General features: G+C 35.2%; 1 protein-coding gene across 2 annotated transcripts in view; it reads right to left on the bottom strand.

Annotated features, from left to right (window-relative positions):
- SEC22A (SEC22 homolog A, vesicle trafficking protein) overlaps positions 1–13,799 on the bottom strand; it is an 84,443-nt gene that overhangs the window by 51,127 nt on the left and 19,517 nt on the right. For both annotated transcript variants that reach the window (XM_068979137.1, XM_068979147.1), the window contains exons 3-4: positions 3,817–3,980; positions 2,492–2,686 (exon numbers count right to left, since the gene is read on the bottom strand). In XM_068979137.1, coding sequence (XP_068835238.1) covers positions 2,492–2,686; positions 3,817–3,980 — 359 coding nt within the window. The remainder of the gene's footprint in view (positions 1–2,491; positions 2,687–3,816; positions 3,981–13,799) is intronic.

Raw genomic sequence — 13,799 nt, 5'->3', positions numbered from 1 at the left:
CAATCTCAAAAATGACAGAATGATCTCTGTTCGTTTCCAAGGCAAACCATTCAATATCATGGTAACCCAAGTCTATGCCCCAACCAGTAATGCTGAAGAAGCTGAAGTTGAATGGTTCTATGAAGACCTACAAGACCTTCTAGAATTAACACCCAAAAAAGATGTCCTTTTCATTATAGGGGACTGGAATGCAAAAGTAGGAAGTCAAGAAACACCTGGAGTAACAGGCAAATTTGTCCTTGGAGTACAGAATGAAGCAGGGCAAAAGCTAATAGAGTTTTGCCAAGAGAACGCACTGGTCATAGCAAACAACCTCTTCCAACAACAGAAGAGGTTTGTCATATATGGCTTTATTATGTTGAGACAGGTTCCCTCTAAGCCTACTTTCTGGAGAGCTTTCATCACAAATGTTTGTTGAACTTTGTCAAAAGCTTTTTCTGCATCTATTGAGATTATATATATATAGCTTTATAACATTGCTTTTAACTGACTTAGAAAAGAAAAAAATACATTTAATGTCTAACTACCTTTATGATTGCTGTTTGCTTTTTTCTCTTTCAGTATGGATTCAAACTATTGTCTGGGTCTTGCTTTCAAATATGAAGAACCTGCATCAGTATTTCTTTATGGTGAATCCACTAGAAACAAATTCTCTCATTTTCTGCTTATTTGCAAATATCTTTATTTCACCTTCATTTTTGAAAGACAGGCTTACTATATATAGGATTCTTGGTTGAGTTTTTGTTTCCCTTTGAGTTTTTTGAGCATATTATCCTATCACCTTCTTGTCCCCACTGTTTCTGTTGAGAAGGCAGTTGTTAATTTTGTTGTGGTTAACCTTGCAAATGACAAGTTGTTTTTCTCTTTCTGTTTTAAAGATTTTTCCTTGTCTTTCAGCATTTTTAATGATTCATCTATTTGTGAATCTCTTGCATGTATCCTATTTGGAATCCCTTGAGCTTCCTGGAGGAGCAGATTAACATATCTGAATAAGTGGAAACTTTTTAGCTTTTATTTCTTCAATGCTTCTTCTGCTCCCCTCTCTCCTTTCCTTCTGGCTCTCCCATCATGCATATGTTAGTGTGCTTAATAGGGCCCCATATTTTTCTGAAGTTCTATTCATTTTTCTTCATTTTTCTCTCTGTTCTTTGGACTACATAATCTCTATTGATCTTTTTTCTGCCTGTTCAAATCTACTGTTGAGCCCAACTGGCAAGTTTTTAAGTTTCAGCTGTATTTGTCAATTCCAGAATTTCCATTTGGTTCCTTTAAATTTTCTTTCTTTTATTAATACTGTCTATTTGATGTGACATCACCATCATATTCTTTAATCATGGCTTCCTTTAGTTCTTTGAAGAAAATTATAATGGCTACTTTGAAGTATTTGTCTGTCAAATCTGACATCAGATCATTCTCATAGGCAGTTTCTATTGCCTGCCTTCCCTACCATACCCCATCCCCAGTGTATGAATTATAATTTCCTTTTCTTTTGAATGTCTTGTAATTGTTTTTATTGGAAACTAGGCATTTTAGAAACTATATTTTAACAACTCTGGGTACTGATCCACCTCCTCTCCCCCAAGGTTTGTTACTATTATTTGTTTGTTTACTTGTTTTCTGACTAGCTGGATTATTTTAGTGAAATCTGCTTCCTCTGTCTCCCATAATTTATATTAATCAAACCAAACATGAAAGGTCGTGTTCAACCTTGTGTCACATCTGAAGAATACTAACAAACATAAGCATAGAAAGAGGAAGCTTCCAGGATGAGGAGGGTTTCAAAATACAATAGACAAAAAGGGTAAGGAAATTGGGGATATTTTACATGAAGTCAATAAGATTAATAGGATAAAAAGGACACAAAGCTGCTGATTTCAAAGTTGTGGTACAGCTGAAGCCAGGGAGGGAGAGGTCACAGAACTTAGACAAATGTAGGCATTATAGGGAACAGATTTTAGCTCAAAAATACAAGAAAGAATTTTTAAAATAAGCAATTCAACAGTGGCATATACTACCTTATAAAAGAATAAGGGTTTTACTTTTAAGCAGAAATTTTCAACATGTCACAACTGTTGAGAATGACACTCCTTGTTTGAGAGGGACATCTGAGCAGATGATCATATTTTCCATGACAGTCAAAAACCTTAACCTCAAATGTAGTCATTTTTACAGAATGCAAAGCACTTTACATGCCTATAGGTATACATTGCAAATAAACTATTATTCTTTTCAAGAAAAATGTGTACAAAGAAACCTTAAATGTTTCTCTAGCAAAGAGTTCCTTTGAGATTGCTGTTTAAAAGTATTTTTCTGATCAGTCACATATCTGAGAGATAACTATATAAATCACTGGGAGAAATGATTAATTACTTTGAGCTTCTACATTCATGTACTTGCTTTAAAATTTTAGAATAAATTAATTCATTTTTTAAGAGCCCCTCAGTTCTTAGAAAATACTTTTTTAATGAAGTAATTGAGATCCAGAACTCACCAGAAGAAATCTTACCAGCACCTTTATAGTCAACAGAAAATGCAGATGTGACTCCATTGGCTGACCCCAGCTCACCCATGGAAATTTGATAAGGGGGCCTCAGCTTGATTTCCATCTGCATGTCAGACAGATTTATCTTTGTTGAAAGAGACCTGGGATTATTATATCGCTGCTTGGTCCTCTGAATGAAGTTATCTATGTAAAATAAAAAATAAATTTCCTTGCAGTCATTTGTTAATTAAATCATTTGAAAGTGTGATGTTTACAGACAGTAAATTTGGTGATAAACAGTTTGTTATCCTAAATGTTCAACCTGTCATGGAATGCCCTAATATTATTTGTGTTTAATATATCATGGCATCATCAGTTTTTCTCACTAGAAATTATACTCTAGAAACTAATAATTATAACTAAACTAAGGATTTAATATCACATGGTTGTGAGAATACTTCTACAATTATATCCACTTCAAGGAATTACTCTGAACCTCTTAAAAAAAATGAAAATAGCTCCCTTTAATTTTAAACCAAAGCTTTAATTTGTACAGGGATTCAGATCTCATAAAATATTATCTGTAAGTATTACCAGTTGTAATTACATTAAAACATAGACTGTAAATTGCATGTTCATATAAATCTGTTTTCTTATTTATTGCTTATACCATTAGAACATATGCTTTAAAGAACAAATTTAATGAAATCAATAAAAGACATTTCCTAAATTTCTCCCAATTTTATTTCCACTATTTGCACCTTGAATTTACCCTTTGTCCCCCTTCTGCATCAGGAGTCAAGCAAACTAATATCCACAGGCCAAATCTAGCCTGTTGATTCTATTTGTCAACAAAATGTTATTGGAACATAACTATACTCATTCATTTATGCATTGCCTATGGCTGTTTTCAAGCCATAATAGCAAGGACTGAGACTGAGAAAATAATCCTTAAAGCCTAAAATTGTACTATCTGGTCCTTTCCAATAAACGTTTGTCAACTTCTGTTCTATATTAAGCAGCCTAAAAATACTATCACATAAACACAAAGCTCTGAATCTCTAGCTTATAAATTTCTCACTGAGAAATTATCCTCTGGGATTAATTCTTTGAGCCAATAATCACGATCCTCTAGAGAGTTCAAACAGAACCTTTTCTAATAGGCATCCAAGTGAAGTTGCCATAATTTATAGACTGTTGAACTATTCTGTCAAAAGCAAGTTAGTAGAATTTTTTGAGTTTTCTCTCTGTCCCTTAGTATTAGATGAAAAGTCATTTATGACTGAATAGAGACAGGATAATGAAAAGGGAGAAAAAAAAAATCAGGCCCTTACCAAATTCAATGAAACAGTACGGTCTGACAGCAGTATTTGTCTTCATCATGTTATAAGTAGTAATGAACTCCTTCTGAAGCTCATCCAGGAAAGAGAAGGCCAGAACATTTGGGTAATTTTCAGTGCACAACATCATGTAGCTCACTCCCATAGAGCTAATAAAACTACAGTGTAAAAAAACATCAGATTTAAAATTTCAAATTAAATCAAGGTAATTCATTACTTCACAAGACTGGCTCTATACACCATACACTGCTGCTACAGAGGCATTGATGATATTAACACTTATTAAATATTTTGGCAAAAAATTAAAGGAATTGAAATCAGTTGCAGTTTAAAAACAATAGACAAAAAAGTGAATGTATCCACTTTGCTGTATAGCAGAAACTAACACAACACTGTAAATCAACTATATTCAAACTAAGATTCATTTTTAAACAGTGGAGAGGGACATATACTGTGATTCGAACGTTTCAGTTATTTATCATTTGGGGTAGAAAGCAGGAAAGACTATGCAAATAGATAAGAGTCACAGATAGCTTAACATTTCAATCCTTCAACCTAGAGAAATTTAACACTGAGGTTCTGATGAAAGTTATGGACACTCCTTGCAGAAACAACACAGAATTTGGCTAACAGTCTCAAGGTGATTACTGACCTCCTAAAGTTATCCACTGACTCCAAAATCAAATCCTCTACTTCACAAAATGAATTATGTATCATTGGGGGAAAAAGAGAATTTAGGAGTTCATAACAACAAATAAAAGGGAAGAAAGGAAGACTCATTCATAGCAGAATGCTGAATACCACCTGGTAAATGTGGAGACAGTGGTAGAACTGGGAAACTTAGCACTTTGCAGCCTACACAGTAAAGAATGAATCCATTTATAAACAGTGCGTGCTAAATCTAGGTAGGTACTTTGGTAAGGAGCAGGAAATCGTGCATGGCTTTAAAATGTCTTCTCATGGATTGCTTATTGGCTGCAGGGGAATTCTACTGTATTTATAAAACAGTAGAAACTAGACAACACCTTAACCAGGTACTCTAATATCACTAAAGAGGGACAGATGGCCTTCCCATGCCTCCAGATGTGATCCTCGGTAAGACCTATCAGTTCTGGCTGAGAATGCATAATCTGAATCTAATCATGAAGGAACACCAGAATAATCAACGTTCTATTTTCTTTAAAAGGGTGTGGGGTGGGGAGCTGTATTCTTCAGAAATCTCAAAGTTGAAAAAAAAAAAAAAGAAAAAGAAAGAAAGAAAGGCTTTGGAAACATTTCTGATCACAGGAGGTTACAGAGACACAACTAAATGCAATACCTAACCCTAGTCTGGATCCTGTGTTACAGAAGGGGGAAAATTCTATAGAGGACATTCCTTGGTCAACTGACAAAAACAGAAAACAGGCGGCACGGTAGTTTAGGTAAAAGTATACTATCAATATTAAATATACTAGATCTGATAACCATACTATAATTGAGTATAGGAATATCTCTAACCTTAGAAAATACACTCTGAAGTAGTTAGGAATAAAAGGGTATGGTATTTTTGTTTCTCTCAAATGGTTTGGACAAAAATAAATCAGATAGATAAAACAATAAAGTAAATGGGGTAAAATGTTAACAAAATGTGACTCTGGGTTCAAGTAATATTTGTAATTTTCATACTTGTACAACTTTTCTGAAAGTTTGAAATCATTTCTAAATAAGTTAAAATTTAAAAACAAAAATGTTTAACCATCTTCTATTGGAAAAAAAATTTCTAAAACAAAGTATACATTGCCCTATAACATGCATAGGATGGGACAGAAATTGATAGTTTTCAATGAGTCATTAAATGTTCTTGCATAGTACTGTCAACACCGTTCTGGTCTAGCTCAAGGGAAGCAAACAGAGCGTACAGGCTATAACCTTGCCACTCCCATGCCAGACACTGCTAATCTGTCACAGCAGTTTTTACTACCGAACCCTGATCTACATCAGAGTCTCTCTCTCTCCCTTTTTCTCTACTATTATAGAAGCAGAATTTATTAATATCATTTTAAATTTAACTTTTAAAATAGTCACATGACTCAAATTTTAAAAGAATGAAAAATGAAAGGAAATATATACTTGAAGTATCTTATCCCCACCGCTGCTCTCAGATACTCAATTCTCTGTCCCTCAAGCAACTCATGTTACTATTAATTTCATATGCATCCTTCCAGTCAGAGTTATGCATATGAAAACAAATATACATCTGTCTTTTTTAAAACACCACCCAAGGCAGCCAAATGATGTGGGGTTGGTACCTATTCATCATCTATTATTAACAGTGCAGGATACACTACTAGAAAAACTGTGTTGATCTTGTTCTTCTGGAATAACCTGAAATTCCTTTCTGAAGTTCCACTTAACATACAGTCATTTGATGCAATGTTTTTCAAGCTGAAAGTTGTGACCCCTCCCCAGTAGATCATAAAATTAATGAATTACACACAGCATTTTCTTAAAAACTGAAATAGAATATTACAGAAAATGCCAGAATGCAAATTGTTTCATAAAACTTTGGTTTATTCTATTTGTATGCTAAGTAACGGTCACAAAGTAAAATGTATCTCTTCTTGTGGGTCACAGTCAAAAAAGTTTAGCCATAATGTACTGTACTTTTCTACAAAATTGTCAACTAAATTGAAAAATCAAAGTATGATTTTCCCAAATACTTTTCCCTGTCCAAAAAAATCTTCACTGTCACTATCAAAATTCTTCAACATGTCATTAGCATTCAAATATATCTCACAATAACTTGAACTGTGATAGAACAAAATTGGTGATTGGCTTCTAAACACTTGGAACTTTCAAGTAGCTACAAGGCATTATTTCACTATCCTTCAATAATATGATGGAAGCTTTTACACTCCAGTTTTTGTGCTATAACAGGGTTTTACTGTACTTCCATGTTAATAACAGTGAACCATAGACACCTACATGTGTTTATCCCAAATGGTTTCTCTTGCTTGCACTCAATTTATTATAAAGTCTTTATTTTATTATAAATGCTCGATATTCTCCAAAAATGCTATATTCTATAGTATGATGACTTTTCATAGTGAATTTACCCTTACAATGCTGTCTTTTTTTGAAATGCAAAGCTGGTTTTCCAAAATTACATACAACTCTGTTATCAAAGGTTCTACTCTGTTATCAAAGGTTCTACTTTTTCATATCACTGGGACAAACTGAAAGACTCCTACCATCGCGCTGAAGACAACTTGCAATGAAATAGTCTAAAGTCACTAGAGGCAAGCAAGTTTGTGCAGGCTTTAGCCTGTCCATCAAGTTCATTTGGCTCACTTGTTACAGACAATCTGGCTGTTGTTCTTCTGCCTTGATGAGGAGGAAGAAGAGAAGCAGTAGTAACAGTAATGGCACGATTTAATAATAGTAACAGTAATAGCAGGTACCGTTTACTGATCACTTGGTATGAACCAGGCCCTTTGCTAAGTATTTTACATATTTTATCTAATTTCATTCTTACTTTACGTAAATAAAGTACATGCTATCTGTCTTCACGTAATTAACCCAGTTTATACTTACATATTTGTATGTTTGTTGTTATGTCTCTCTCACTAATATTTATGCTCCATGAGAGCAGAGACGATTCTTTACAGTTCACCACTGTATTCTTAATATCTAGAATATTATGTCCCGTACACAATAAGTGCTCAATAAATTTGTAAATAAATAAGTGCATAGATGGCATCATTCATTTATTCATCTATACCTAATTGATTTAGATACTATGCACAGATAATTGCACAGCTCAGTGGCATCTACACCAAGAAGCTCAATAAACACCTGACTAATGACAGAAGGGAGTAGAACTTCACATACTCTTCCAGGTCATTGTTCCCAGAAGGTTTGAGTTCAAGTCACTAAGTCTTCAACATCCCCCTATTTAAAAGACAGAGCTGTTCTCAGAGATCATGTAGAACTACTCACCTGTGCACTGAGTACCTCCAGATGGTTATAAAGATCTAACAAGTCTGTCGGCTTTCCTCTTATCACAGTCATGAGTAATCCTCACATCAACAAAAAGTCCTCTTTTCTCCACCTTGAGCACAATTCTTAAATTGTCACTGTTTTCTTCCTACTTCACTCTAATTTCCTTTTTCTTTTTTATTTCCTTCCACTTTTGGACTTTGGGATCCATGGGATTTGATCTCTATAGCTACTGCCTTTTCTTCTGACCCAGGAATTTATCTAACCTCATTACATCTTTGGTTCCTCTCCATGGCACATATACTAGAAAATTCTTTAAGGAATTCCAAGGTCAAGAGTGTCTGGGACAGGTAACGCTGGCTGAAGTTCAAACTACAGATAAGGAGGCTTTACCACTTTCACTCACTTTGTTTAAAAGCTAATTTTAACACGTATCCAAGCAGGCCGCACCTCAAGTGATACCTGAAGTCCAACAAAATGAATAAGTGGTTTTAGACATTAAAACTTTTCCTAGTACCTAATTTTATTTACGAAATGCCAAAAAAATTTTTTTAGACATCACCAATTAAACATCAACATTATTAGGACTTGTTGGCTTGTTGCACCAAACTAAAATGATAAGTGAAGACTATGATCTTTCTCACAGCAAATAATAAAGCACCCAGTGCATATCCAGCATTCTACTCTACAGGCTTTAATATCAAAGACCAAATGCCTGCCCAATAGGAACCTGTAGTTAGGTACTGGGAATGTACTTAAAATGATATGCAAAACAAGATTAAAGAAACAAAACTGAACTTTTTAGCATGCTAAATGAAAAAGTATAAAAATAGTTATAAACTGAAACAGTAATAATATTTGTATTACATATAGTTTTCAGCCACAGGACTGGAGAAGGTCAGTTTTCATTCCAACCCTAAAGAAAGGCAATGCCAAAGAATGTTCAAACTACTGCACAATTGCACTCATCTCACATGGTAGCAAAGTAATGGTCAAAATTCTCCAAGCCAGGCTTCAACAGTACGTGAACCATGAACTTCCAGATGTTCAACATGGATTTAGAAAAGGCAAAGGAACCAGAGATCAAATTGCCAACATCTGTTGGATCATAGAAAAAGCAACAGAATTCCAGAAAAACATCTACTTCTGCTTAAAGCCTTTGACTGTGTGGATCACAACAAACTGTGGAAAATTCTTAAATAGATGGAAATACCAGACCATCTGACCTGTCTCTTGAGAAATCTGTATGCAGATCAGGAAGCAACAGTTAGAACTGGACATGGAATAACAGACTGGTTCCAAATCGGGAAAGGAGTACATCAAGGCTGTATACTGTCACCCTGCTTATTTAACTTACATGCAGAGTACATCATGCGAAATACCTGGCTGGATGAAGCACAAGCTGGAATCAAGATTGTCGAGAGAAATATCAATAACCTCAATACGCAGATGACAGGACCCTAATGGCAGAAACCAAAGAAGAATTAAAGAGTCTCTTGATGAAAGTGAAAGAGAAGAGTGAAAAAGTTGGCTTAAAACTCAACATTTAAAAAACTAAGATCATGGCATCTGGTCCAATTACTTCATGGTCAATAGATGGGGAAACAGTGAAAACAGTGACAGACTTTATTTTCTTGGGTTCCAAAATCACTGCAGATGGTGACTGCAGCCATGAAATTAAGACATTTGCTCCTTGGAAGAAAAGCTATGACCAACCTAGACAGCATATTAAAAAGCAGAGACATTACTTTGCCAACAAAGGTTTATCTAGTCAAAGCTATGGCTTTTTGAGTAGTCACGTATGGATGTGAGAGTTGGACCATAAAGAAAGCTGAGTGCCAAAGAATTGACGCTTTTAAACTATGGTGTTGAAGAAGACTCTCAAGAGTCCCTTGGACTTCAAGGAGATCCAACCAGTCTATCCTAAAGGAAATCAGTCCTGAATATTCATTGGAAGGACTGATGCTGAGGCTGAAACTCCAATAATTTGGCTATCTGATACAAAGAACTGACTCATTGGAGAAGACCCTGACACTGGGAAAGATTGAAGGTAGGAGGAGAAGGGGAAGACAGAGGATGAGATGGTTGGATGGCATCACCAACTTGATGGATGTGAGTTTGAGCAAGGTCCAGGAGCTGGTGATGGACAGGGAAGCCTGGCGTGCTACGGTCCATTGAGTCGCAAAGCGTCATATAGGACTGAGCAACCGAACTGAACTGAACTGATAGTTTTCATTCTGCAATTGTACCATTGCACATAGAAAATCTGCTCATCCTTTGTAGCCATGTTTACCAAGTAAACAGCTTTCCTGGGTGAAGAAAAGTTCTCCAGTTGGACATGAAATCTCTAATCCACATTTAAAAAACTCCTAAGAAAAAAAACCTTCCATACTGCATTCCATTTCCTAAAATGATGATTTTAAAGTTTTAATCATAAAAAACGGCTTGATGTTGTGAAATTGAGTATACCTTATGAATTTGTTATCACCAAATATATATGATAAGAAACAAAGTGAAAACAAGACTTTACCACCAGAGGGACAGTACAGTGACAGTATGATGACAAGAACCAGAAAGAGAACTAAGTAACAATGAGCATCTGCCATGCTCCACATTCCATCAGGAATTTCATATTTTCTCACTTATTCCTCTCTTACATAGCCAACCTTTAATTACCCTCCAATGGTGAAGAGCTAAATCATAAATACATTATCGCATAAATAAAAGACCCATTTTCATTACTAACTTAAACCTCATTATATAAGAAAATATGTATTAATATGTAATATGTCTGGTGATAGTAACTTATAACAGTAAGCTAAAGAAGAATTGGGCTTTCCTGGTGGCTCAGTGGTAAAGAATCCACCTGACAATGCAGGAGATATAGTTCAATCTGTGGGTCAGGAAGATCCCCTGGAGAAAGTAAGTGAAAGCATTAGACACTCAGTCATGTCTGACTCTTTGCGATCCTATGGACTGTAAATTGCTAAGCTCCTCTATCCATGGAATTCTCACTGGAGTGGGTTGCCATTCCCTTCTTGGATCTTGCTGACCCAGGGGGTCATCTTGTAAGTCTATGGGGTCACAGAAGAGTTGGACACAACTTAGCAACTAAACAAAAACAAACGGAGAATCAGATGATTTTAAGTGACTGAAGATGATTACACCATCAGAACCTTGGATACAAACTTTGCCTTTGACAGCCTTCATTTTCTTCTTCTGCAGAGTTAATCTATCTCCTGATTTTAACCCTAATTCCTTTACACCTTCACATTCCTGAATAAAGATCCTAACTTCTTTTAGATAACCGACCATTGACAGCCTCTTATTTGCCTGTTAGCTGTATTTCAGAGGTTTACTACACCTACAGAAACTGCGTTGTAAGAGCAACTAGATTTCTAGATCAGTTCATAAGAGCCTATTTAACATAACTGGAGCTGAAAAGCTGTGGCTCTTACCATAATAAACAGTAGAAAAGTAATACGATGCTAGTAATGAGACAAAACACAGGTTATCTTCTTCCCCCAAGTGGCCTGGTAACTACTGGTGAGTTGCATTCCCCTGCTGCATCCCCCGCACCAACCAAACACCTCGTCTCCAATGTTTTCTCATCAATTTTAGACTTCATATATACTCTATTCCTCATTGTTTTTCAACCAAAAAAGGGAGGGGGGATAGTTTCACTTAATACTCTTCCCTAGTTAATTTCATAAAATGAAAAGAATTAGGAAGGCACTTTATCAGAAAAGAGGTTGAGGGTAAAGGGAGGTAACTCCCTCTTTTTACTTCTTGCACTAAACTCACCTCAGAGTATGACTGACCTTCCAAAGGGTTTGTCTTTTCATGAGATCAGTGTCTCAATGTTTAAAGAGATTTCAAAATGTACAACTATCCTTTTTATACACCTAAAACCAATTTCAAAGTTTCAAGATTTCATAAAATACAACTTAATTTCCATATGGTTAATAATTATTGTGTGAGTCACTGTTCCCTAAGTAGTAATATAAGTTTATCTATTAAACACTATAATTTAAGGAAGGTATCCTTCAATTAATAAAACAGATGAATTCCTTAAAATTTTATACAGAGAATTATACTATCACATATGAAAAGAAATCACAAAACTGGATTATACATCCCCCTCACCCACCCCCACCCCAATCAATTAGTCAAGTTGAAGAATTAAAAGAAAATGAAGACTTAACTCCATTGCACTCTGCTACCACACCGCACAACCACCCCTCATGTAGCAGCTACCATGATATGTGCATGGCACAGTGCCACCACAAGCCAGACTCCACAGAATGTGCACCATTAGCTGAACTGCATTACTCAGATACTACAATCTGTTGAAATTTATCTTTTATCCAATACATAGGGGGAAAAAATTAAAAGAATTTTCTCAATTTTAAACGTTACTCACCTATTTTTTTCTTAAAACTTTGAACTTCCTCTACCTATTCAACTAGAATCTAAGGTGAGGTACCATCTGATTTAGCACATAATTTGACACTTAGTTTGGCTTCTCAGGGGTATTCTGAAAAGAGCACTTCAATTTCTTTACAAATCTAAAAACCACAATGCTTAGAGGTGAGGAATCGAAAATAATACAAGCCAGGGCAGGTCAATTATCTCAATGAGTTACAACCTAATTTTAGAGAGTGGATATAGAAATTCTAAAAAATATTAATAAGAAAACAAAATGGTGAAAAGGGCAGTCAACAAGTTTTACAGGCAATCTGTGAAGGGAGTGAGGTTACTATAGAAATCAAACAGTAGTAATGAGGCAGGTGACTCAAAAGACACAGGCTATAGGCGGAGCTTTGAAAGAAAGAGAAGTACTTAGAAATATGGCTAAGAAAGTACAGAGTGTTGCCAGTTTCATGCTGTGCTGCAACCACTACTATAGATCTTTGGGTTTTATCTGGCAAACTCATGGTGGTTAGAAAAAGAGGTGTCATGTGAGAATTTTAATATGTCAAGTAACACATCAATTTCCAATTTTATGTATTTCAGGCTAAATTTATCATACTGCATAAAAACCTCAATGAACTAGAAACCAACTAACAAGACTTCTAATCAGTGAAAGAAAATATATGAAATCCAGGTTGTTAGGAACTAGAACTAAAAATTCTCTGTTATTCAAACCTTTCTTAAAACTTGGCTATAAAAATACACAAAGAGGTTTTTCTATATGTGGTTCTGGGGGTCATGTAATCTATTTATTCTTTTAGACATTTCTAAATTATATTCTTAGATCAGGCTGATTAGACCTCTGCTGATTCACTTGACTCCTAAACTCACTAATAAATTGCTTTTTGCATCAAGCTATTTGCTTATACTAAGGAATATTATAAGAAAAATCATAAAAAGCTCATGGTATGGCTGCTGGAAGAATACTATCCAAATTCTGTCTCTCTTTATGTACATCAGGTTTCAGTAACATGAGGAGCAATGTTTTTATCCAATGGAACCTGTGAATCCCATAAATGACCCATTATCCCCCTTTGTTTTGGCCCCAAGGAAGTTCAGAACAATGTTTGTAGCCTTTTTCTAAAAAAATTAATGGACTATGCAGTTTGCATCTCTAGAAGGATACATTACTTCAGTTTATTACTCTATCTTTATTTTTTCTGTCATATGATTCTCTTACCTGTACTCTTGAATTTTTTTAATTGCCTCACATCCTTTGTGGAATAACATGGGTACAAATAAATAATACAAAATCTAGAATTCACAACAATTAAACAGCATTGAGCACTGGAAGAATGCTAAAATTTCACCACATTCTACTCTCCTTTTAAGCCAATAAGGTAGAGGAACAAAAAACATTTGCAAACAAGCGTTTGGTTTTTTAGAGTCCAGGATATCTGCCAGAATTAATACATATTCAAACCAATCTGTCTTGGCACTACACAACAACTGGAACTCGGGATGATAAACCCAGGGCACTAAAAGAACCTATGAAATATTTTAAGGTTTCAGGCTTTTTCTTCAAA

Source organism: Capricornis sumatraensis, chromosome 1 (genome assembly GCF_032405125.1).
Source record: "Capricornis sumatraensis isolate serow.1 chromosome 1, serow.2, whole genome shotgun sequence".
NCBI classification, from domain to species: Eukaryota; Metazoa; Chordata; class Mammalia; order Artiodactyla; family Bovidae; genus Capricornis; species Capricornis sumatraensis.
The sequence above is the reverse complement of the archived record's forward strand: the minus strand, read 5'-3'. Positions and strand labels throughout refer to the sequence as shown.